The 22,919-nt window shown below is 33.1% G+C and overlaps 5 protein-coding genes across 7 annotated transcripts; 3 read left to right on the top strand and 2 right to left on the bottom strand.

Annotated features, from left to right (window-relative positions):
• The first annotated feature begins 2,290 nt into the window (after window positions 1–2,290).
• Window positions 2,291–3,307, top strand: LOC106640706 (uncharacterized). The gene is made up of 3 exons (XM_014354817.2): window positions 2,291–2,659; window positions 2,734–2,864; window positions 2,940–3,307. Exons 1-3 carry the CDS (start codon window positions 2,653–2,655, stop codon window positions 3,168–3,170), a joined length of 369 nt encoding a protein of 122 aa, XP_014210303.2. The 5' UTR covers window positions 2,291–2,652; the 3' UTR covers window positions 3,171–3,307.
• A 74-nt stretch (window positions 3,308–3,381) lies between these two features.
• Window positions 3,382–7,839, bottom strand: LOC106640645 (uncharacterized). 2 transcript variants are annotated; one of them, XM_089591714.1, is made up of 4 exons: window positions 7,750–7,839; window positions 6,959–7,074; window positions 6,016–6,403; window positions 3,382–5,778 (listed from the first exon to the last, which is right to left on the bottom strand). In XM_089591714.1, the coding sequence occupies exons 1-4, from the start codon at window positions 7,764–7,766 to the stop codon at window positions 3,789–3,791; spliced, it is 2,511 nt and encodes an 836-aa protein (XP_089447840.1). In that variant the 5' UTR covers window positions 7,767–7,839; the 3' UTR covers window positions 3,382–3,788. The 2 variants fall into 2 exon arrangements, with proteins under 2 accessions (XP_089447840.1, XP_014210224.2); XM_014354738.2 differs by lacking the exon at window positions 7,750–7,839 and adding an exon at window positions 7,411–7,623.
• Window positions 7,840–12,652: 4,813 nt separating this feature from the next.
• Window positions 12,653–16,234, top strand: LOC106640722 (E3 ubiquitin-protein ligase PPP1R11). Its single transcript, XM_014354847.2, has 4 exons — window positions 12,653–12,954; window positions 15,078–15,186; window positions 15,263–15,421; window positions 15,483–16,234. The coding sequence occupies exons 1-4, from the start codon at window positions 12,886–12,888 to the stop codon at window positions 15,509–15,511; spliced, it is 366 nt and encodes a 121-aa protein (XP_014210333.2). The 5' UTR covers window positions 12,653–12,885; the 3' UTR covers window positions 15,512–16,234.
• On the top strand, window positions 12,987–14,966 carry LOC106640721 (succinyl-CoA:glutarate CoA-transferase). Its single transcript, XM_014354846.2, has 3 exons — window positions 12,987–13,821; window positions 13,937–14,439; window positions 14,516–14,966. The coding sequence occupies exons 1-3, from the start codon at window positions 13,263–13,265 to the stop codon at window positions 14,738–14,740; spliced, it is 1,287 nt and encodes a 428-aa protein (XP_014210332.2). The 5' UTR covers window positions 12,987–13,262; the 3' UTR covers window positions 14,741–14,966.
• Fbw5 (F-box and WD repeat domain containing 5) lies at window positions 16,113–21,008 on the bottom strand. 2 transcript variants are annotated; one of them, XM_089591716.1, is made up of 10 exons: window positions 20,467–21,008; window positions 19,860–20,358; window positions 19,543–19,700; window positions 19,279–19,456; window positions 18,638–18,830; window positions 18,327–18,548; window positions 18,075–18,253; window positions 17,654–17,993; window positions 17,278–17,490; window positions 16,113–17,199 (listed from the first exon to the last, which is right to left on the bottom strand). In XM_089591716.1, exons 2-10 carry the CDS (start codon window positions 20,317–20,319, stop codon window positions 16,932–16,934), a joined length of 2,211 nt encoding a protein of 736 aa, XP_089447842.1. In that variant the 5' UTR covers window positions 20,320–20,358; window positions 20,467–21,008; the 3' UTR covers window positions 16,113–16,931. The 2 variants fall into 2 exon arrangements, with proteins under 2 accessions (XP_089447842.1, XP_089447841.1); XM_089591715.1 differs by having other exon boundaries at window positions 17,654–18,253.
• Window positions 21,009–22,919: the final 1,911 nt, after the last annotated feature.

The raw sequence follows: 22,919 nt of genomic DNA, 5'->3' as shown, positions 1-22,919 counted from the left end.
AGCAGCACGAGCTACGTCAACTTTTTATTATCTATCTGTAAGATTAGTTGCGGCTGGTTTGTAATTATCAAAGTGACTTTGCTGTAAATAGCAATAGTTATTTGGATCAGCGCCATCTAGCGGTCTTTATTTTTTGGCCAAAAGTGGCTCCTAAAATTCTCAATCAGAGCATTCAGGATTAGAGCCATTTAGTCAATTATAAACCAGCCGCAACTCATGTTGAAGCTATAAAATAAAAAAATAACGATACGTGTGTTTTTGGCGGCAAGTTAACAATCTATTTTCTACCAAAAAATTGACCTCCTATGTGTTTGTACTTTTGAAGATAAATTTTCAAGCATAAGATGGATTGTTAACTTGCCGCCAAAAACACATGTATCGTTATTTTTTCATTTTATAGCTTCATCACGAGTTGCGGCTGGTTTATAATTGACTAAATGGCTCTAATCCTGAATGCTCTGATTGAGAATTTTAGGAGCCACTTTTGGCCAAAAAATAAAGACCGCTAGATGGCGCTGATCCAAATAACTATAGCTATTTACAGCAAAGTCACTTTAATAATTATAAACCAGCCGCAAATAATCTTGTTAATAGATAATAGATAGTTTACATTTTTTGTGCTACTTGCGGCAAGTTTCTACATCAATATTTTACATATCTTATATGGCTCATAAAATCGACAATATTTACAAAATTACAATACTCTTGACCTTTTACCATTAACTCATGTAAGCACAAATTAATCAGTCCATTAAAGAGACAACCAAAGAAAAAAGGCCTAAAAAAGAAGCACAGTCACACGAAAAGTCTCATACAAGAATGGAGCATTGGATCTCACTTGATCAGAGAAGGTTGGGTTCTTTGTTTACTTACAACACTTAAAATTTACATCTGTGTAATAAATGTATTTTTCAATTAGTGAGATCCGATGCTCCATTCCTAGGAGACTCTTCGTGTGGCTGCTCCTTTTTAAGACCTTTTTTCTTCAGTTGTCTTTTTTCGACTGATTAATTTACGTGTATATTTGATCGTGATTTACGATTTCTGTAACACAAATTTTGTTATGTACATATTATATAAGTTAACTGTTTATTGGAAATCTAAAGTTGAAGAGCTGTTCTTTCATTAGTTAATGGTAAAAGGTCAAGAGTATTGTAATTTTATAAATATTGTCGATTTTATGAGCCATATAAGATAAGTAGAATATTGATGGTTTTGGAGGTCGATTTTAAGGTAAAAGATAAATTGTAAAGCAATCTAAATTATGTGAGATCCAATGCTCCATTTTTAGGAGACTCTTCCTGTGTAACTGAACTTCTTTTTTAAACTTTTTTTCTTTAGTTGTCTCTTTTGGACTTATTACTTTACGTATCTATTTAATCATTGTTCAAGATTTCTGTAACACAAATCTTGGTATGTACATATTGTATAAGTTAGCTGTTTATTTAAACTAGAAGGTTAAAGGGCTGTGCTTCCGTGAGTTAATGATAAAAGGTCTAAAGTATTTTAATTTTGTAAATATGGTAGATTTTATGAGCCGTATAAGATAAGTGGAATATTTATACGTTTCAGGGTCCATTTACAGGTAAAAGACATATTGTAAACTTGCCGCAAGTAGCACAAAAAATGTCAACTATCTATTACCTATTAACAAGATTATTTGCGGCTGGTTTATAATTATTAAAGTGACTTTGCTGTAAATAGCAATAGTTATTTGGATCAGCGCCATCTAGCGGTCTTTATTTTTTGGCCAAAAGTGGCTCCTAAAATTCTCAATCAGAGCATTCAGGATTAGAGCCATTTAGTCAATTATAAACCAGCCGCAACTCGTGATGAAGCTATAAAATGAAAAAATAACGATACATGTGTTTTTGGCGGCAAGTTAACAATCCATCTTATGCTTGAAAATTTATCTTCAAAAGTACAAACACATAGGAGGTCAATTTTTTGGTAGAAAATAGATTGTTAACTTGCCGCCAAAAACACACGTATCGTTATTTTTTTATTTTATAGCTTCAACATGAGTTGCGGCTGGTTTATAATTGACTAAATGGCTCTAATCCTGAATGCTCTGATTGAGAATTTTAGGAGCCACTTTTGGCCAAAAAATAAAGACCGCTAGATGGCGCTGATCCAAACAGCAAAGTCACTTTGATAATTATAAACCAGCCGCAACTAATTTTACAGATAGATAATAAAAAGTTGACGTGGTTTGTGCTGTTTGCGGCAAGTTTCTACATCAATATTTCAACATGGTATGTTAGTGACAGTAACTTTCATGTTACTGACCGTAATGTTCACTGCGGGAATCCTCTTCACCCAACACTGCATTTTTTATTTTTTCTTTGTAATTTGTAAACAGGCTCCGAAAGTTGTAGGGTAATTTTATATCTCTCTCACTGAATACTTAAGTGATCTACATTTTTAGATAAGAGTGGCGGTGGTATTGTGATAGATTAAGTACGTTTACATATTTATTACATTGATTACACACGCAATATATCGGAGATGGGTATCCATATAATAAATACCTGTGTAAATAATAAAACTAGTGCGATTGTTTGAATGGTTTATCTTCTACTTTAAATCTAACTCGAGTTTTATAAATAATTACATGTAGAATCGAATCGATTTTGTTTCAATTAAGTTCATATGATGGGTAAGTATATGTAACATCCTTTTGTTCTTACAAGCATAAAAAAGGTTTACTTTTAATACGATGTTTTATTTTAGACGTCCATAACAGTGATTTAGAGGAACAATGCGAAAATGCAGTGTTTAAGATTTGCTGCACACGAAATAATTATTCAGTTCGTTCTGCTAATCAGCTGGAAAAACAATTAAGTTTAATAACGAAAAGTATCGTAAGTTTATTTTTCTTCTTTTTCGAGTTGCAGGTTATAATAGGGAGGTAGTATACTTTTTTATTCTTTCCAAAGACTGCTCCAGTGAAAATGGCACCTACTCTAAATTTTGAAGTTCCAACAATTACAGAAGAGCAACTAAAAGTTTTTGAGAAATTTAGCACTTCAGAAAAAACTCGCAAAGAAAGCTCAAGTAAGGAATCCAACAATAAAAATATATTAAGTACATTGAAAGACTTGGAGTCTATTTTAAATTTGATTGAAAGATCAAAAAATAGCGATATTCAAAAGTGGCTGAAAGAATAGCATTTAAGGTGCTAGCCAATTTTTGACGATGAAGCCTCTTACAAAATAAAACTCATCAGTATACTACTGTGTGTGCATCGACGTATATTTTTTTTATTAAGTTTGATAAAAATGTAAAACTGAGTATTCGATCTCTATAAGGGTTAATAAAATTATATAGTTAAGAAATAAATAAGACGTTTTATTACTTTATATTTATTTTGATACCTATTGATAAGTGCTTGTAAAATTACAAGCATTTTTGTGTATAAGAAAATGCATTATTTACAACATAGTGCCAAATTGAATCAAGTTAAATTAGTATTGGAAGATCTATAAATTTGATTACGTGTTTCCTATTGCAAAATTACCATTTTATTTGCAGAATTTATACTGATTATAATCAAAACTTACAATGTAACTAATACTTTGCATATGTAATATGTATATGATTACATATACACTTGGATGAATCAAAGTTCTTTTGAATATACTAAATAAAATTTATGAAACATTAATACCGTGGCAAAGTATGCCTTAACTAAAATTCATTAGTTAATATTTACATAAATTTTTAACAGAAATGATTTTTATAAAAATCATTACAAAATTTTACCAATATTTTTATACAATTGTTATTTATGAATTTTTTTCCAAGTCCAATCGTTCAACAGTAATCTTAACACCATATTTTAAATCACTTAGTAGCTTATTCATATTAATGTTTACATCTTTTAATCCGTTTATACCATCACTGGACTTATGCACTTTTGATATACATTTATCAGTTGTACTGTTTTTACGTTTTTGCTGCACTGAAATTTTATTTGACTGATTACTCGAACTTTTTTCTAACATCTTTTGAGATCTTGTCTCAATTTTACGTTCTTGTTTCAATCCACTGTCATTTGATATCAGTTCATCAGCTATACATGTAGGTAATAATTGCAATTTAGAAGATGATCGAGTTGTTCTTAGTTCACTAAGTGTGTTAGAATAGGAACCTTCAGTAAATTTGTCGTTAATACTCGAAGAAAATCCTAAAGTACTGTCTGTTTCATTAATCATATTACCAGCAATCTTTATTATTTCATCTGTTTTATCTAATACGTCGAGCATATTATTCGAACCATAATTAAAACTGTCGATATTGCTTGTTTCCATTGTTTCAATGTTTTCTATCATTTCTCCATCTGCATCAAGAAAATCGACTTCAAATGTACTATTTAATTCATTATCTTTTGATGCTTTTTTTACTTCATTGTTATCATTTTTAACACTATCTGCACCATCTTCTTCATTAAGAAGCATATCATTATCTACTGTACTTTGCAAATTTTTATTAACCACTAATTTATTTTGTAAAACCTTCTGCAACAGAGGAGATAACTGATCATTTGTAACTACCGTATTTGATATTACCTTAGGAAGCTTATTTGAATTCTTATTAGTATTAATACTATCTATGACTGAAGCGCATTTTAAACGCTTTGAAGATAAAATTTCTATGTCCACGAAAGCTTTGGCAGACAATCTCTCATCAACATTTTGATGCACAAGCTGATCTTGAGATTCCTTGGACTGCGTTGTTTCATTTAGAAGGCCATTATTTGCAAATGCTTCTGGTACAATGTCTTCTTCCTCTTCGGTTTCACTGAGTTTCAACTCCATATCTCTATCAGAACTTTCACAATTGCGACTTGTAGGCACTCCACTAGAACTTTTAAGCTCTATTCCTATTGAGCTTGGTAATTCATCGAAATCATCATAAAGGTTGCTTATGCTGTGTGTACTGCTTTCTTTATCAAGCAGGTTCTGCTCTATCCTTTGCACGAATTCTGGATCAACTTCCATATTACACTGGTCCATGTAAGAAACTAAAGGATTGAGCTCATTGCCATTATTTTCTGGAAGACAAACTGGTTCTCTTATCCTTGTTACCATTTTTTCGAGCCTAAGCAAACTTGAGTTTAACAGACATGAGTCACCTGCTTTAGTCTCAACCTTTTCCGAATTTTCTAAAACTTCATCAAGCTCGAGTTTAGTCTTCTGTTCAACGACAGTTACCGCATCTTTATCCTGTCTGATGGTAAACATAAGACCTTTCATCACAAGGTCCGTGATATCGGAGGATTTTAAGTTGGCAACCTCCGGTGGTGGCAACGAGTCGCTGTCCTGGGAATTCTGTCTCGATCTGAACTTGGTATTGCTGCTGCTGATTTTTTGATCCTTTGACAGACTATCGAAATGGTTTTTCACATCATCACTAACGGGCAAACTTACTGGGCTAGGAACCCGTTCTGTGAAGTCAGATTTATCTTCATTCTGGGAATTTGCAAGTTCTGCAAGTCGAAAACTCTCTAGCGTACGCTCGATGTCCTTCTCGATCAGATACTGGTAAGGTAAACTAGCCGATTCGGACTGAGAATCAGAACAGTCGCTTTCGTCCTCGACGTCAGAAGAGTTTGCCTTCTCGGTGATTGGTTCATCTGTCAAATTAGGAGACTCCTCAGGAGATTCCGATACGACAACTGAAGAATCACACATTTGCTCCATGCTCTGTTCGATCGTTTCTGTTTTTTCAGAATTATCATCTTCATCCTCGGGTTCGTGTGACACTTCGTTTGCTCTAAAAGTAGTATATTATTAGGGCTACAACAATGCATTTATTTTTTGCATATTTATTTATTGCAATAGTATTTTAAAATATTTTAAATATCAAGTCAAAGTTGATTTGTTTCAAATGTATTATTTGTATTAAAAAAAAAATGTAATCAACGACGTTTCGTATTGGAATATTAAAAATAAGTGTTTCTAAAAAAAAAAAAATTTTTATAATTTTTTCAAGGAAAAAATGAAAATATACCTTGGTGTCGTTACCGACATTGTAAGAGATTCTGAAAATTCTTTGCATCCTGTCCGCGTGCGTGGGGACCATGGAGTGTGTTCGCTCTCACTGTTTTCTTTTTCCTTTTGTCCATTTGTAAGCATAATATTGTTAATATATTCTTGATCCCTTTTGTTTTCAGTAGGCAAACCATTGGAAGATGTGAGATTGCCATCTATTGGACACAGGGATTTTTCAGGATCAGGTTTCGCTATTTTTGCCCCCATCTCTTCGATTTTAAACTGTTGCTCTTGATCTAAAATTTTTACTGTCAATATAAATGCGTGTGGGAATGCAGTTGCATCAGGCCTATCGCAAAATTTCATGACTGCAAAGGTCTTATCTTGACGAGTCCACGAGGCATGATCTTAAATTTTTTCATAGGCTAAGTCAAGGAAATATTAATTCTAAAATTTTTAGTGAGTATATGTATACATATATAAAATACTTTATTGATGTATGAAATAAAAATTCATAAAAAAATGAATCCAAAAACTTACTGTATATTTTCTGTTTCATGCATTAAAGTGTATTAACTACATAGCACTGACTGATCATTCTATGGATCAGAGGAGTGGTTAAAGTCAGGTAATGGAATATTTTGTTGGAATATTGCAACGAAAACGATTTTCAAATCATACACTTAGAGAGTGATCACAATAAACCAATTACTAAATGCTTAAAAAACCAGTAAGTGCACCTACCATTTATGTGATTTTTTTTTCAAATAATTTAGGACGTTCCCATTATGAGAGTACTTTAACATATTTTCTTCAAACTACTGGAGCAGGTACTACTTGTTAGTGGGCATGCATGTGTTTACTACTAGGACTCAATTAAATAAAATATGTGATTGTAAAAAATTAAATAAAATAATAATTTCAGACATGAATTGCTCGAATTAATGCTTTTATAAGGATACTGTACGTGACCAGTAGGTTTTTTGTACTGAAATGTTGTCCTTGTTTAGGTTGCCATTTTATGACTCTTCTAATAATTTTCATCAATTCTTTGCTGTAAACAAAATTCGTCGCATTCCTGCAACAAAGATTTTTTTGAATCTTAACAACAATTTTATACTATTATGTCTATTGAATTCCTTGTCTGCATGGCAGCAGAAAATAAACTCAAAAAGCCTTATGATATACCAATATATTTATCACTCATGTGTGTATATTAGCTTATATCTGCACGTGGATCTCTACACACACGCACGCACACACATGTGTGATAGACTAAATTTTTCATATTTTTGTATATAACATTCAGTTGCATGTACTGACTATAGATAAGTCTTTAAAAATCGATTATCCTCGAATAAGTTTTAAATGCGTGACTCTAAAAAAATTTTGTCAAAAGTTTCAGAAGTCTCACCTTAGCGATTTGTGGAATTTAAACGTGAATTTGTAAATATTATTTTTGTGACATAACCAATAAGAACCGGGAACAGTTAACATTGGCTCCTTATTCTGGTCTTCCCAATTGAATTTGCCAACCGAACGTACATGTATTCCAGGCATTTTCTTTCGGGTTTTAAATCACAAAATAAGGGGATTAGCCTTATTTTCTCCTCCCCATTACTCGTCAGTTCTTTAACAATGAATGTTAAGTAATATAAAACTTTTTGCTAAAATATAATAAGCCAAAATGAAAAAAATTACTTTGAACATGAAGAAAATTTGATAAAAACCTTAACATAATTAATAAATATACCTCTGATATAACTTCATTTATGAAAACATCTTTGATAGAGTTCCAAGGTAGATATTCTTCAAGGACACCAAAAATAGTTTTTTTATTGGTAATGTGCACTCCAACTGATTCCACTAACAACAGGGCAGCTGAAATACATCATTACTACATTAGTTATTAATATAACATAAAATATTATTGGGTTAAATATAACGTGTGTAAATTTTTTTAATGAAAAATATTATTAAAACTTAGTTGCAACTGATGTAAAGAATTGAAAACTTTTTTATTTTATACTATGTTAGATTAGATTAATTAAAAACTTGAAGAATAGTTCAATTTTACGTCTTTTGTAGTTGAAATAAATAATGAAAATGAGAAGGTAGTGAATAAATTTATTCTAAGATTACATTTTCCATGCTACTAGTTGGTAACATGAGTGTGAAGAAAAGAGTTTGAAATAAAACCGTGTGTCAGCAAACAGTTTATCTACTATGACTTCATAATTCTGATAAGAAAAACTTCCTATACTTTTTATCTACGTACTTTTAATCCACATAATAAGAGAAATTTTTCAAAAATTCTCAAATATAATATAAAATTGACAGTATATGAAATAGTGAGTGAATTATTTAATGCTGCCAATAGTAATCTTCAAAAAATATGTAGTGTGACTAATAAACAAATGTAGTATAGTCGACTCAATATTTTCAACATGCAAATGGAAAAATAGATATCTGAAGAGCGTGTATTTAAGTTTTATTAAATGATATCACACGATATATTAACTATTTGATCAAAGCTATAAATATTTTAGCAACAAATTTTAAAGTTTTTATTAATTATATGAAGGTATTAGGGATTACAATAATTTTTCTGATGTACTTATTAGTATTAGACAATTGGACACAACCAACTTTCACTTGAGTTCACTGGTCCAGTTGAGAAGAGAAAAATGACAAAACGAAAGTCATGAAGTAATAAGCATCAAAATTAATACGACACATAAAGAAAAGTATGTTATTTCGAGTAACTTTTTAAACGAATACTTAATAGAAAAATTGCAAGTATGTATAATACATAAAAGCGTAAAACGTACATACCGCCCAGCTTCACTCTCCATTAACACGTAAATCCCATTAATAAATAACTTCCTCTTGTCCCGTATACTTACATGACACTGTACTTACACGATATAATACTCAAGTATGGTAAAAAAAAAGAATAAAACAGGAAAGAAAAGAGAGAGACAGAATAGACAACCCAATAGATCGCCCACTTATTTAAGCGTTTTCCGGTTGTGTGAAAGAAAATATAGGGGCAGCTACTTAATTAAACTTCAGTTAGCCCATTTTGTACTAATTTGTACAGGTCTTAAAACATTTGTTGAATAAATAAATAAATAAATATCATATATATATATATACATATATATATATATATACAGTATGCTAGCTCTCAATGTAAACAATCTTTTTTCGACCTCCTGAGAGCAGAAAAAAAATAAAGATAAGAGTTTGGGGGGAGATAATTTATCAATAAATGTTAAAGAGAACATCTATAGAAAGCGAAATTGCGGAATGCGAGAGATGCGCAGAGAGACAGAGACGGGTAATATAAATAGAGCAACCATGTATATCTGTGTATAAATAGGGTCTTGTGTATACGCAAGTAAAAAAAACACAAGCATTAAACAATGCACAAAAACTCACTAGTTTTGTTCGTAAAGAGAGCACTACGGAAAGCCAAAGCGAGTCCGAGGAGTCCGACCAAAGCGTAGACGAGTGAACGAGTAGTGGTCCAGAATGCGAGACCAAGACACAGCAGCCCAAGATCGACGCCAGCCAAACCGCGCCGGCTCTCCTGTTTTAGTATGAACTCGATCGCGCCATTTCTAGTACTCGCGGCAGCATCATCACCATTATTATCACTGTTGTTGCACACGTAGCCGTGATTCGTCTCGATGAGGGTTACTTTGTTGCCGCATATGTCCCGGTAATAGAGCACATCGCTTTTGGACGAACACAGCGTTCCCTCCTTCTTTTTTCCCAATTGACGTCGGAAGGATTGCTGCTGATGGTTATTAGCTTGCGGACTGCAGGAGGACGAGCTCGTCGCTGATGACATTTGAGCTAATAAGTGCAGATTCCGGGTTACGACGGGGCCTTCCTCAGGTGCCCCGCTCACCCGCCTTCAACGACGTTAGTGAGCTGTGAGCTGTGACTCTGTGAGAGAAGGGCAAAAGGGTTTCTTTCCTTCCTCTTTCTCTGTCTCTCTCTCTTCCCTTTTTCTCCTGTTGATTGGCGGATTGGCCCTGTAAGCTTGATAGGTATAGGTTGTACAGAGAGATAAGTGTATTTGTATACCTATATATTATATACTGCTCAGAAATTAACAAGTTGCACCTATTCTATGAACAGTAGAACAGAATGTTTTTTTTTTTCGATATTTTTTCCTTCCACTAATATTAGTTTTTATTTATTTTTATTTATTTTTTTAATATCGTTTAATCAATAAGGTTTCCGTTTACAGACTTGATTCTTGCTTGATTGTTATATACTTACCCTTTGTTACACCTTGTTTAATTTTTTCGCAGTCATTTTATTAATTTTACACGTGTGCATGACGTGCAGAAGGCAGAGGTAAGAATAGGTAGGTATATGTTTAGGTATTATCTTCGTTCTCTCTCTCCTGGCGTCAGCTCGCGTGCAGTTTGCAGTAAACTGAACTGAACTGCAAACTGCAATGTTGTTGCACTTAATATATATTATATACCTGTCTCTCACAGCTTTCACTGTCAACTGTCTGTCTGATCGTCTGCTTCGTCATGCGACGAACGGCATTAGATCGCATGCCATCAGCAGCGCTTCAATCAGCCCATCACGACTTCACGTTTGCATGTGCAGCATCAAGTGCATGCAAACTGTATGCACGCGATTTCCGCTATGCGCTTATCCGACACCTCGATACCTATAAAAAAAAAAAAAGTTTGATTGGCGCAAGGCGCGAACGTACAAAGAGACAATAAAACCAAACTCATGCATATAGCATCATGCACTAATAAATAAGTATATTACTTACAGAAAAGATGGTGGCAAGGTATTTGTATGGCATAATTGTATATAGGTATAGGTATTATATCGTATTATTTACGTTGCAGTGCTGCACTATGCAGTGTGCAATATACCTAAGTTATGGTACTTAGACAATGGTATACTGTTGGATATCTATTACTTTCATTCAGACCTTCAACTATAATCTATGTATTCTGTACACACACTAACTTTTATCGTTACATAGATGCTCCGGTTTTAGGTTTTATATATTATCAATTTTCGTAAGTAAACATCAGACGATAAAAACGCTATATATCTGATATTTTTATCTCACTATATACCGAATAAGTATACCGATCAAGTTAGCGTGAGAGTCTACTCTCGACCCTAAGGTGGACACGCGCAGAATGTTTAAATAAACTACAATGGAACTGGTTGGATGGAGGGCGCAACTAAACTAATGTACTTCATTTATATGTTTTACATCCCACACCTATAGGTAGGTACCTAAGATTTACACATGTAGAATCTACCGATCTACCCACTTATATGGTAGCTCTCGTTGTTGAGAATGTTGAGTCGAGAGAGTGTCACATGTTACAGTGTGTAAGGACTGTAAAGAAAAGCTCTTGCTTATTTTCACATTCCGATATTTGAAAGAAAAACCGGAAAGTTTATACTACATGTAGAGAAACTTCATACTAAATAATATGTGTATATGTATAGTAGCGATTTTTTAAAGTGTAAAAGAAGTAGATGTTATGATATTATTATAACGATACAGGTACTTCTTGTAAGACGTCTTTGATTTACTACATTCTTAAGGATTTTTAATTATGTTGCTACTTCGCTATGTACATCAGTATCATAATTTGTATAATGGGTGGAGAGCACATTCATATATACCTGTGCACATGAAAAACGTTTTCATTATCGATTTAGCTGCTCTTAGTCTTCTAGAATAGCATCTTGGATCACTGCAATGTCTTTACACACGCTCTTATATATTCATTCGATTGCGATAACTTGCAAAACGTCAATATTTTTACTCTAGATTATTATCATTATTTACAATCGATCATTGCAAAACAGTTGTGTTATTTTGATGGATCAATCGCTCTGAAATTCCAAAACTACATTTTCAATTTTCAAAAATTTTGAGGATATTTATTTAAATTGATCATAGATAATTAAACAACGTTGTTGAAATAAAATCAATCATATAACTTGGATAAAATGAAAGGATTATAAAAAAAGTATTATTTTTGGGAATAAACATATATATATATATATATTACAAGTATCTAAATCAAAATACCGCAAGCCTTTATTATAATGTACAGTATCACGTGATTTGGTAAAATTTTAATAAGTATACAATAGAACACACACAATAGAAATTTTTTAGTGCTCTAATAGCGATACGCAATCATTCATCTACAACCGACTTGAGATAATGTTAAAGTTTTTCAAGTAAGTATATACACATATTTTCTTACACAAATATGAATCAAATAAATTAATTATGTATAGGTATATTATATCAGTGTAAAAATTTTTTATTAATGAAGCAACCGAACAGCGTCAATCACATATGCATTGAAGATATGTTAGGGGCATGTATAAAAAAAATCTTTCGAAAAAATCTTTGTTATCGTCAATTGTTGATTAGGTATATTAAAATATGATGTGGTTATAGATCAGCAGAAAAAGTGGACATTGGACGTGTACAGAGACGATGAGAAAACAATTGCTTATAATTTATATGAATTAACTTACAACTATATAAGTAGGTATACCTATAGGCCTAACAGCAAGTCTCCTATTTGTTAAACCTGTTAAAAAAGTATCTCAAGCTCTCTATATATTGTCGGCTCGTTTAAAACCTCGCGGTACACTTTTTTCATGTCGCGCACAGTATAGGACACTAGCCTCAGCTGATACGAGCTCATTGCTCCAATAGTGTATAATATTTACAATTTATTATTTGGGTAATGGGTAGACTCCCTTTGATGACCACTTCAGTATTTATTCCAGTTTAAGTTAACCGAGAAAAAGTGTAAAATTAAACAAACTAAGAGATTAACAGGAAATTAAGTACATGGATAGACAAACGTCAGGACAAATGTCGAGCTCGCAGACGGAGACTGTTGTCGACGGGGCGACACAAGTAAGCAATGTGATACCTACATAATTATTTTTTAATTGCCTCTTTATTCTTTACGTACCTATTCGCGCTACGTTCCGTAAGTTCAGCACATAAAGTTTAGAGTAAACAGATAAGGCACACACATGCAGGCCACAGTTTTTCGCGTACTTACTATGTAAGTATTGTTTAGGCAGTAAAGTGTCGGTGTTTGTTATGCATGTGTGTTGTGTTTGTATAAATTATCAGAAAGCGATCAAGAGCTTTCGAAACCTCATATTAAGTGCAGTTTTTGCTAACGATTCTTTAGCCGATGAAAGGGGTTTATAAAAATGTTTACAACTCTAAGGTGCAGACACCTTGTTTCTAAGCTAGTTGCAGTTGAACAGATAAAACTAGGCCAAATATGCTTTTATTCCTCAAATAACGATGACAAATCTCCTCTGAATGGCATCAGAGTTTTGGATCTTACTAGAATAATCGCTGGTCCATATTGCACCATGATACTTGGTGATCTGGGAGCTGAAATTATTAAGATTGAACAGCCAGGAGTTGGAGATGAGGCTCGCAAGTGGGGACCACCGTTTATCAACAACACAAAAGAAACTGCCTATTTTGCTAGCGTCAATCGTAACAAGAAAAGTGTGTGTATTGATCTGAAGAAAGGCCTGGACATTGTCATTGAATTAGCTAAACAGAGCGATGTGTTGATAGAAAATTACGTACCTGGAAAGCTAGCAAAGATGGGCTTAGGCTACCATCAACTAAAAGATGTGGCCCCTCGCTTGATATACTGTTCCATAACCGGCTATGGATCAGAAGGACCTTACGCGAGTAGGCCAGGATATGATGTTATAGCAGCTGCTATAGGAGGTCTTATGCACATAACTGGTGAGTTATCTTAAGTAAGTAATCTTAATTATTAGTGCCAAAGGTAAGTTTTATTTATTGATTATTTTTCACTGTTACAACAATACTGTTGCAATAAATTTAATATTTTTTAAAGGGCCAAAAGACGGTCCTCCGTGTAAGGCTGGTGTTGCAGTGACAGATTTAGCTACTGGGCTGTATGCTCATGGAGCAATTATGGCGGCTCTTTTCCAGCGCATGAAGACTAATAAAGGACAGTGGATTCAGTGTAATCTCCTATCTACCCAAGTGGCCAGCTTAATAAATATTGGCTCAAATTATCTCAATGCTGGTAAAGAAGCTACAAGATGGGGCTCTGAACATGAAAGTATTGTCCCTTATGAAGCTTTTCCAACAAAAGATGGTTATATCACCATTGGAACCGGAAGTGATTTGCAGTTTCAAGATCTTATGAAAAAATTAGATCTTTCTGAACTGCTTGATAATGATAAATATAAAAATAACATCAACAGAGTGAAGAATAGAGACGAATTGTTGAAGATTCTAAGAGAAAAGCTGAAACAGAAGACAAATAAAGAATGGAATGAAATTTTAAAAAGTTCAACATTCCCTTATGGGCAGATTAATACAATAAAACAAGTGATTAATATTCAATCACGTTGCTCACTTGTAATGCAGCTGTGTAAAGGTCTAATGAAAATATTTTACTCACTAGGTATTTGAAGATCCACACGTACAACACATGAAAATAGTTAAAGACATGGATCATCCTATTGCTGGAACAGTAAAAGTTGTGGGTCCACCAGTATGGTATTCATACGCAAAGAATGCTGTAAGACTTGCTCCACCAACGTTAGGACAACATACATTTGAGATTTTGAAGGAAATTTACAATAAAGAGACTCTACAAAAGTTGAAAGAGAACAAAATAATAAGCTAATATTTTTTAAATGTTATGTATTAAATAAAGTATTAATAAATTTATAATTGAATGCATATCACGTAACTATGCAAACTTGAAGATCATTTATCTGGCAACATATTATCAAAAATCAAAATTTTAAATTACCAGGGCTTCTACTTTTCAAGTCTGCTTACTTGTTAGTCAATCCACGTAGATTGACATAATTTTAATTACTCTTGTTAATAAAGCTTTATATTTTATCGCCAAACGAGGTATCATTTACTAAAATCCTTTGATCCACATGGAAATTGCGTACAGAAGCAATAAATACTGAGTTACCAAGAATTTTTCATATAACTAGCATTTCTTACAGGATGTTCCAACAGTTAGATTGCGTCTTAGGAAACCAAGATCAGACAAGAAAGTACAATGGACACAAGGAACAGTTGATAACGAAAATATGAACAAAAAAAAGTCAAAATGTAATTAATAGTTTTGCTACCAAAGTACTTGATAATTAAAAAACTATCATCATATTAAAATATGATCATGTTTTAGGCTGTTGCATTTATGAAAAGCCGAAAAAATTTGGCGAAAGCAGCTCAGAAGAAAGCGACGACGAATGTGAACATTGTCATGGACGTAAAGACACTCACAAAAACCCGCAACTCACTAACAAGGATGAACCACCTGGAGAAACAATTCCATCACATCCAGGTAGAGATGATTTTAATCTATAAGTTCTTCATGATGATTAACGATACTTTTTATTTTTCAGAACCCATTGCCACAGGTGGTTCAGCTTAAATTTTTCATGTGTAAACCGTTGAAATAATTTGTCTCATTAATCGACAGATAATGGCAGAGCGTAAATCATGTGGGGTATCATGTCAAAATGAAGACATGTACATTGGACTGTGATTTTAATTTTTCAAACATTTACATTTTTTAATAGATTAATTAATTCTATATGTAATAGAAAAATTGGTCTTGCTTTTAAATGTTAGTGCAGGTGACTGTTTCATCAATGAAAACTATTCCACGAAGTAATTAACCCTGAAAAAATATCTAATTTATTGTTCATTGTATAGATGCTTAAATATTTGTCTTGACACTTCAAATTATAAACCAATCAAAGTTAAGAAATTTTATTAAGTGTAAAATAAAAAGAATTTTTTTAATTAATTTTCAGAAATATTGCATAATTTTAGAATTGTTATAGGTTTGTATGGTTTTAAATATACAAACAAATTGTTCCTTTATTTTAAAAATATCTTACAGGTAAGACATTTTTCAACCAGAGGAGTTAAGGATAACGAATCGTTTAAATTAAATCAATTAATTAGTAAGAACATTTAATCTTATATTGGAAAAATGTTTGAATTATACAATTTTACAGCACATTATTCCGCAATAAAATGTTATAAAGTCAAGAATTTATTCCATGTGTAACATTCCATTGATTGGTACTGTTCATAACATTATTAAGAGAACATGAGCATACTTAAGGTTAAGCAGGGTTGAGACGAATAACTTTATATAAAGAATATTTAATGCTCAACAAGTAAACAGCCCTCGATTTCTTAGCGAATGCTCATGACCCCTCTAACAATATTTTAATTTTTTCGATTCAACACACCAGTAAAATATAGTTCTTTAACCATAGATAAAACACTACACGTTTACTTTTATTGTACTTTATTGCGCTTTAAAATTTAAAAATAGTTTTATGCTTGTCATGGCGCTTTACTGTAGTCACTTTTTTTACTTTAAAGTTTACTTACACCAGTGCGTATTACATGATTTATTTTTTATTGCATGTCACAATTATGTACAAATTTCAGTAGCAAAAAATTTAATAAGTACGTTTCGTTTCGAATATGTATAGAAAATATAGTCATAGCCCTGCAGAAAACTTAACAACAATTGCACATAACATGACAACGATTAAATAATTACGTAATTTGTTCCTTTTCCTTTTTTTAGTTACTTAATTTATAACAACATTCAATTTTCTATTTAAACATTTTCACTTCATTTTTGCCTTAAAAAAATAAAAGCTCCTATATTTGAGGTATCAAGACAATTAAGTTCAATGTGTAATAATTATAAGCACATTAAATTCGTCTCAACAAATCAAATATTCCCAATCACGATATCAATATTATGAATCTTATTTACAACTTGGTAATGAAAATGTTTAAATAGGAAATTGAATACTCCTTAATCAGTCGACGTTACAGTTGCTTCTGTGATATTTTCGCCTGTTTCTTACTTCCATCCCTCTTCTATAAGCAACCTCATCAAGACCTAGTGATTTCACCATTGCGCGGCTTCTCCATACTTTGATTGTGTAATCATCACTTGTTGTGACTAGCATTTCGGTATCACGAGGGTTGAAAGCTACCGAATTAACTACGTCAGAGTGGGGAAATTTGGCCAAACACACGCCATAATGTCTGTCCCATAGGTATCCGTGTTTGTCTTCAGCACCACTGAAAATTTTTCACAAATGACGAATGTGTAGAAAATAATGATCAATTTTATATGATTGAAGAGCTGAATTTGCATACCTCGCGACATACTCGTTGCATACATCTAAAAATATGAAAAAGCACTCATTGTTGGGCGTATAAGCTTTGTGAGCTCTGAGCATTGTGCCGACTTGTTTCAACGTTACCAAGTCAATAACGTGAATATCAATTTCTTGCGCTATTGGTGGAGGTTGCAGTGGATTTGTAATTACGTAACCTCGTGGCCATGGCCGAGTATTAATGTACAGATACCTGGAAAAAAACAGTTAGATAAAAAAAAAAATTGACAACTAAATGGATTCTAAATAGTAGTTATGATCTAATCAACGACATTGTTGTGAGGGGAGGTATTTGATTTAAATTTTTGATTTGTTAACTCGTATGAAAAAAAAAAAAAAAATAAATAAATAAAAACCTATGATCAGGTGAGAGGCCCATTCCAATAATATGGCCATGGAGGTCAATCAGATGATCTATTTTATCGAACTTATCGGCAACTGAATCATAATCTAGCCAATTAGGTTCCGGCCGCAAAGAGCCACTATTTTGCATTTTACGTTCTCGGTGTCGCTGAGCTATTCTTTCCTGTAGAGACGGACCAGGATCGAGTCTTCGTGGAAATGTGACCGGCTTTATTCTTTTGAAACCAACTTGATGAGGTGTGTACGTTTTCGAGCCTGTAGTAAAAATCAGGAACTTTTCAGGACAGTCGGCTAAATCGTCGGAGTCATCAAATTCTTCAGCGGATAACGAATCTACAATAAAAATAGATTTTTTAATTGACAAAACTTCATTTAAGTCCATGTGTTTGAGGAATATTACAAAAAAAAATTTACCTTCTTCTTCGCTATCTTCCCATGGAGGACTAGATTCATTATCACTATTATCGCTATCAACAACTTCTTTTTCCATTTCTACCTGCCGATATTCGTTATTGTATTTTATGGGGCTAGCATATTCAAAACCATCGCCTAATTTTCTCCAATTCATAAAACCACCTTCTAATGTACTATACCTGAGTAAAAAGAATTTTAAGAATAAATGTAATAAACTGCTTGTTACAAAGAGAGATTATTACACTGCATTACTGTAATCTAGATGACGCATGATGTAAAACTTCAGGCTCTTCTTTTGTACCCTGGCTAGTAGATGCCATTGATATGTCCCTGTGACTCAATGGATTTCCTTTTTCTTCTTTAACATCGGAACTGGACGGTTGATTATTTTGTGCGTCAGTTTCTGTAGCAGCAGGGGACAAGCAATTCGCAACCATAACTGCTCTGATTGATGATGCATTCCCATTGTAAAACCTGCAGAACACAAATAACGTTACTAATAAATTTTTTTTTTCCAACTAAAAAAGTAGTCAGCGAAAAGTTGACGAATTATTATTCATTACCGGTATAGTTGATTCATTATAGGTACATGCTCACTTCCTGTCTCCTGATTAGCCTTATTCAGCCATAGAATACTTGTACTGACTAGGTGTGCTAGCCAGTGAAGGCCTCCACTCAGCAGATACCGTTCACTGTACCAGGTACCAAATATGTCATATGGTTTGTTCATAACTCTACATTGGAGTTCAAAGCTAGCTGAAAAAGTTAAAATTAATTAAAGACTGCTATACGAGCAAACCTATATTTTTAATAAATATTTTTTCTACTACCGACTTCATAAAAATTTGAAAATTATAAAATAACAATGAATGATAAGAAGCAATATTATATTTTACAAGTTTAACCTAAAATTATTTTGTTTTAATTTTAAATAATATAATTCAAGTCTGTTTATTTTATTCTTAAGTTAAGATGGTCACACATGTTGCAAAACAATGCGCTGTATACATATATACACGTATGTATCAGCTTATCACGATTTAATATTGAAGCACAAGACATTTTTAGATGATCTATTTTTCTTGGCACCTATTAATTAGGCTATGTTATTAATGGCACTTCACAATTAAATAATTATATTGATACCTCCCTTTGTTGCAATCAAATTTAGTAGAAAAAAAAGATTGTTAATAAAAAAACTTACGTGCTAATCTGAAGACGGCAATTTCACCTGATGTACTATGTGGAGTGCCAAAATGCACCCCAGAAACTAATAGTAAGGTGTCTGAAGAATTGAACTGTGAGAATTGTGTGTACTTCCAACTAAACGTTTTCATATCGTGATGATATTTAATTGACACTGGGTGTTGGCTGTTCCATACCTATAAAAAATTAGTGTTACTGATTAAATAATTTAGACTAATTAAGAATCTAATAAAATATTGTTACGAAATGAACTGCCACTTACTAATATATAACCATCTTTTGAACAAGTAGCAAACATTTTTCCGTTGTGTGAAAAACTAACATGTAATACCTGGTGGGAATGTTCTCTCAGAGTTTCAGTTTCTACCAGTGGTATGTGATATGCCAAACGTTTAAATTCTTCGAACCAAGACGTTTTACCTGAAATAAATTAAAAAAAAATTTTTTTTTTCCGTCAAAACAATCATTGATCATTCATTCACCTAATAGAGGAAACAGTTTTTGATTATGATTGAAACATGATTTTATAAATCAACAAATATTTCCCAGGGAGCACACACAAAAACACTTCTTTCTCACCTGGCATAATACCAACATTAGGGTCGACCTTGTAGGTGCGATAAAACAACGCCTTCCACAGCATCTCGTCCTCCGAGACTCTGTTCCACGTCCTACACGTCCCGCCAGCAGTAAGCAATTCCTTAGGACTCAAGTATTGAAAAATACTCAGCATCACAGAGTCGGGCATGTAGGACCACCTGTCATCGCACAGCATCTCCTCGTCTTCCTGATGTTTCGCTTGCTGCTCCACATTAAGCTCTGCTGTATCACTTGTTTCAGTCTGAAGATCCTCCTGTTGCATTATCTCGTGATCCTCCTTCATCTGATGTGAAATTGCATCTTCACTGACCGCAGTGACATCGGACTCTTTAGCATCGTCAGGATCAGCTTCAGCCTCACTTTCCGGTTGCTCCATCGCTTCTGTTGCAGCAGCAGGCGCGTCGACGACGACAACTTCGACGACGTCTTCGGCCTCCATCTCTTTCTTTGTTTACGGCAAAACAGCTGATCCGATTTGCTTGAATATATGTATATACAACCGAATGGCTATATATACATACAATGTACGAGTGCTACGACGTATTTAAGTACTTTATAACATTTATGTTACAAATTGTGTACTTACCTACTCACGTATTATTCAGAAACCTATCACTACGTTGACGGCTTCACTTTGGAGTCGCTTGTTGTTTTGACAGTGGTTTGATTGTTAATAACGATGACAGGCAAACAATGTACTTAGCTTAAAATATGGAGGACTGATACCAGACAAGTCGAGGGATAAGTAATCAATTCCCCAGCAGAGAGAGTACTAGCTGCCTTTAACGTTGAGCATCACACACGAGCGATGTTCAATCGCAAAAAATTGCCTCCCCTTCTTGACGTCACACTCTTGCATTTAAAGGGATAGGACGACACAAAGGTTAAGTGTGTGATACTTCATCGCGGCAGATGATCTTGCAGAAAAAAACCCATTGGAAATATACATGTACGTTATTATTATATTTTTTTTTATTGCTGCCGTCGTCTTGTTCTCGATAAAACTCAGCGCCGAAAACGCCAAGAGCCAGTTGCCAGTTGTTCCTCACAGCAGATGTCTGAAAAAAAATTATGTGTGTATAGGTAATTTAATTAAAAGGCTGATTGACGCCAAAGACAACAAAAGGGGTAATAACTTTGATAAGGACCGAGAGATTTCAAAATATTTGTTTTGCAGATTCGAACTTTACTTTTAGTTGAGCGTACTTTACATCTTGAATTTTATTTTCGCGACGATTAAATTTATTTATACACACGTATGCACGTTATATGTAAATACATTGTATATACACATAAGGTATAATTATACGCAAAAATGAAACAGATCTATCTATAAGCGCAAAATTTTTTCATATTTTGTCAACGGAGAAGCGCAAGCGCGGTTTTTTCGTATTTTTGTAAAATCGGTTACCGGTTAGGCATAAATGTCAGAATAGCAGAAACAAAAAACACCACACTATTTTGCAGTTTTGCCACTTAGTTCGAAAGTATAGATACCTAATACTTAATACCTATAGGTAATTTTTTTGCTATTCAATGTTTACCAATTTTTTATTATATATGTGTATATGTATTGTTGATTTAAGTAAGTGTACATCATATTATTGACTCTCCAAACAAAGGAAGAATCATCGACCCGGAGAATGGAGATTAAAAAATACGTCTTCAAGTAAGCACATAAACGTTTCGTAAATGATTTGATCTGCATCTAACAGAAGAAAAAAAGAAGAGAAGAGAAAAAAACAAACCAAGAAAGTGCACGCTCGTTTCGAGGTTAACTTCTTAATATAACGCGCCTCAAGAAGTATATATTTGCACGCACAATAATATTATTATTAGGTATTAATATATATACGAACACACACTGCAAAAAAACTATCCTTCTTATCTAGACACATTGTACAATTGCAAAATTCATTCACGCACTACTCAATACATAAAATGAAAAAAAAAAAAAAAAAAAAAAAAAAACAATACAAACTATGCATGAGAAAACTTTTTACGCTACATTTAGGTAAAAGTTATACACAACGCGGTGAAGAACAACGCGTAAATGAAACCGCGTGAAAATTTCCGTTCGCTCGAGTATATTATGTGTACTTATAAAAGCAGAGGGTATCCGCGTAAGATATATATGATTTGTTCACTATACATATATTATGAAATTTATCACGATCCACCTGCGTGATCGGCTCTCTGCAAGTCAACAAATTGTCGTTGTAGTGGCTGCAATGCACTTAAATTAAATATAAAAAAACACGATCTAGTTGAACCATTGAACAAAGATTTTTAAAAACCCAAGTAGTAGGGGGAGAGAATTGATCTTTAAAAAAAAAAAAAAAAAAAAAAAAAAAAAAAAAAAAAAAAAAAAAAAAAAAAAAAAAAAAAAAAAAAAAAAAACACATTTGTACACAAACATGTGTATATACAAGTATCAGCAGGTGCGTGTGCGTAAAAAAAAAGACGACATCAATACTAAAACCGCTAATAAGAAGTACAGTGGAATGAATAAATAAAAAAATATCCTCATCACGGTAAATTACCATGATTATACTTACCTAATAATCAATAAAATAAAAAACCAAACGATCAATAGAAACGAGAGAAGAGAAGAGATATATATGGGTATAATTATATACCACGTACCTGCACTGTAACAAAAGAACACGTCGCGTACGTGTACTTATACCTTCTGTACGTTTGAATCTCCATTGGCAGACTGACTGAATTTATTATTTTTGTCTTGTTTTATGTTCTCCAAAGGATGTCTGTTGTATCTTGTATCTGCACGCAGTCACGCACTAACCGTGTATGTATTATCTCTCGACTCTTTTACCTACTTAAATTATATATCATACATATAAGCATCGATCTCCTATGGCTACAGCTATGAATATAATAAACAAACAATGAATACATATTTGTATTTACATTTTATGAATTCATCCACAGATGAAGCAGCACAAAAATATATATGGCAATTGTAAAATAAGGCACAAAAGAGAAATAAGAAAAATGAAACGGACGGAAAGGCTGCGC

Source organism: Copidosoma floridanum, unplaced genomic scaffold (genome assembly GCF_036245765.1).
Source record: "Copidosoma floridanum isolate Cflo_tuat_1 unplaced genomic scaffold, Cflo_Japanese_pri ptg000013l, whole genome shotgun sequence".
Taxonomy (NCBI): Eukaryota; Metazoa; Arthropoda; class Insecta; order Hymenoptera; family Encyrtidae; genus Copidosoma; species Copidosoma floridanum.
This window is presented reverse-complemented; position numbering and strand designations above follow the sequence as displayed.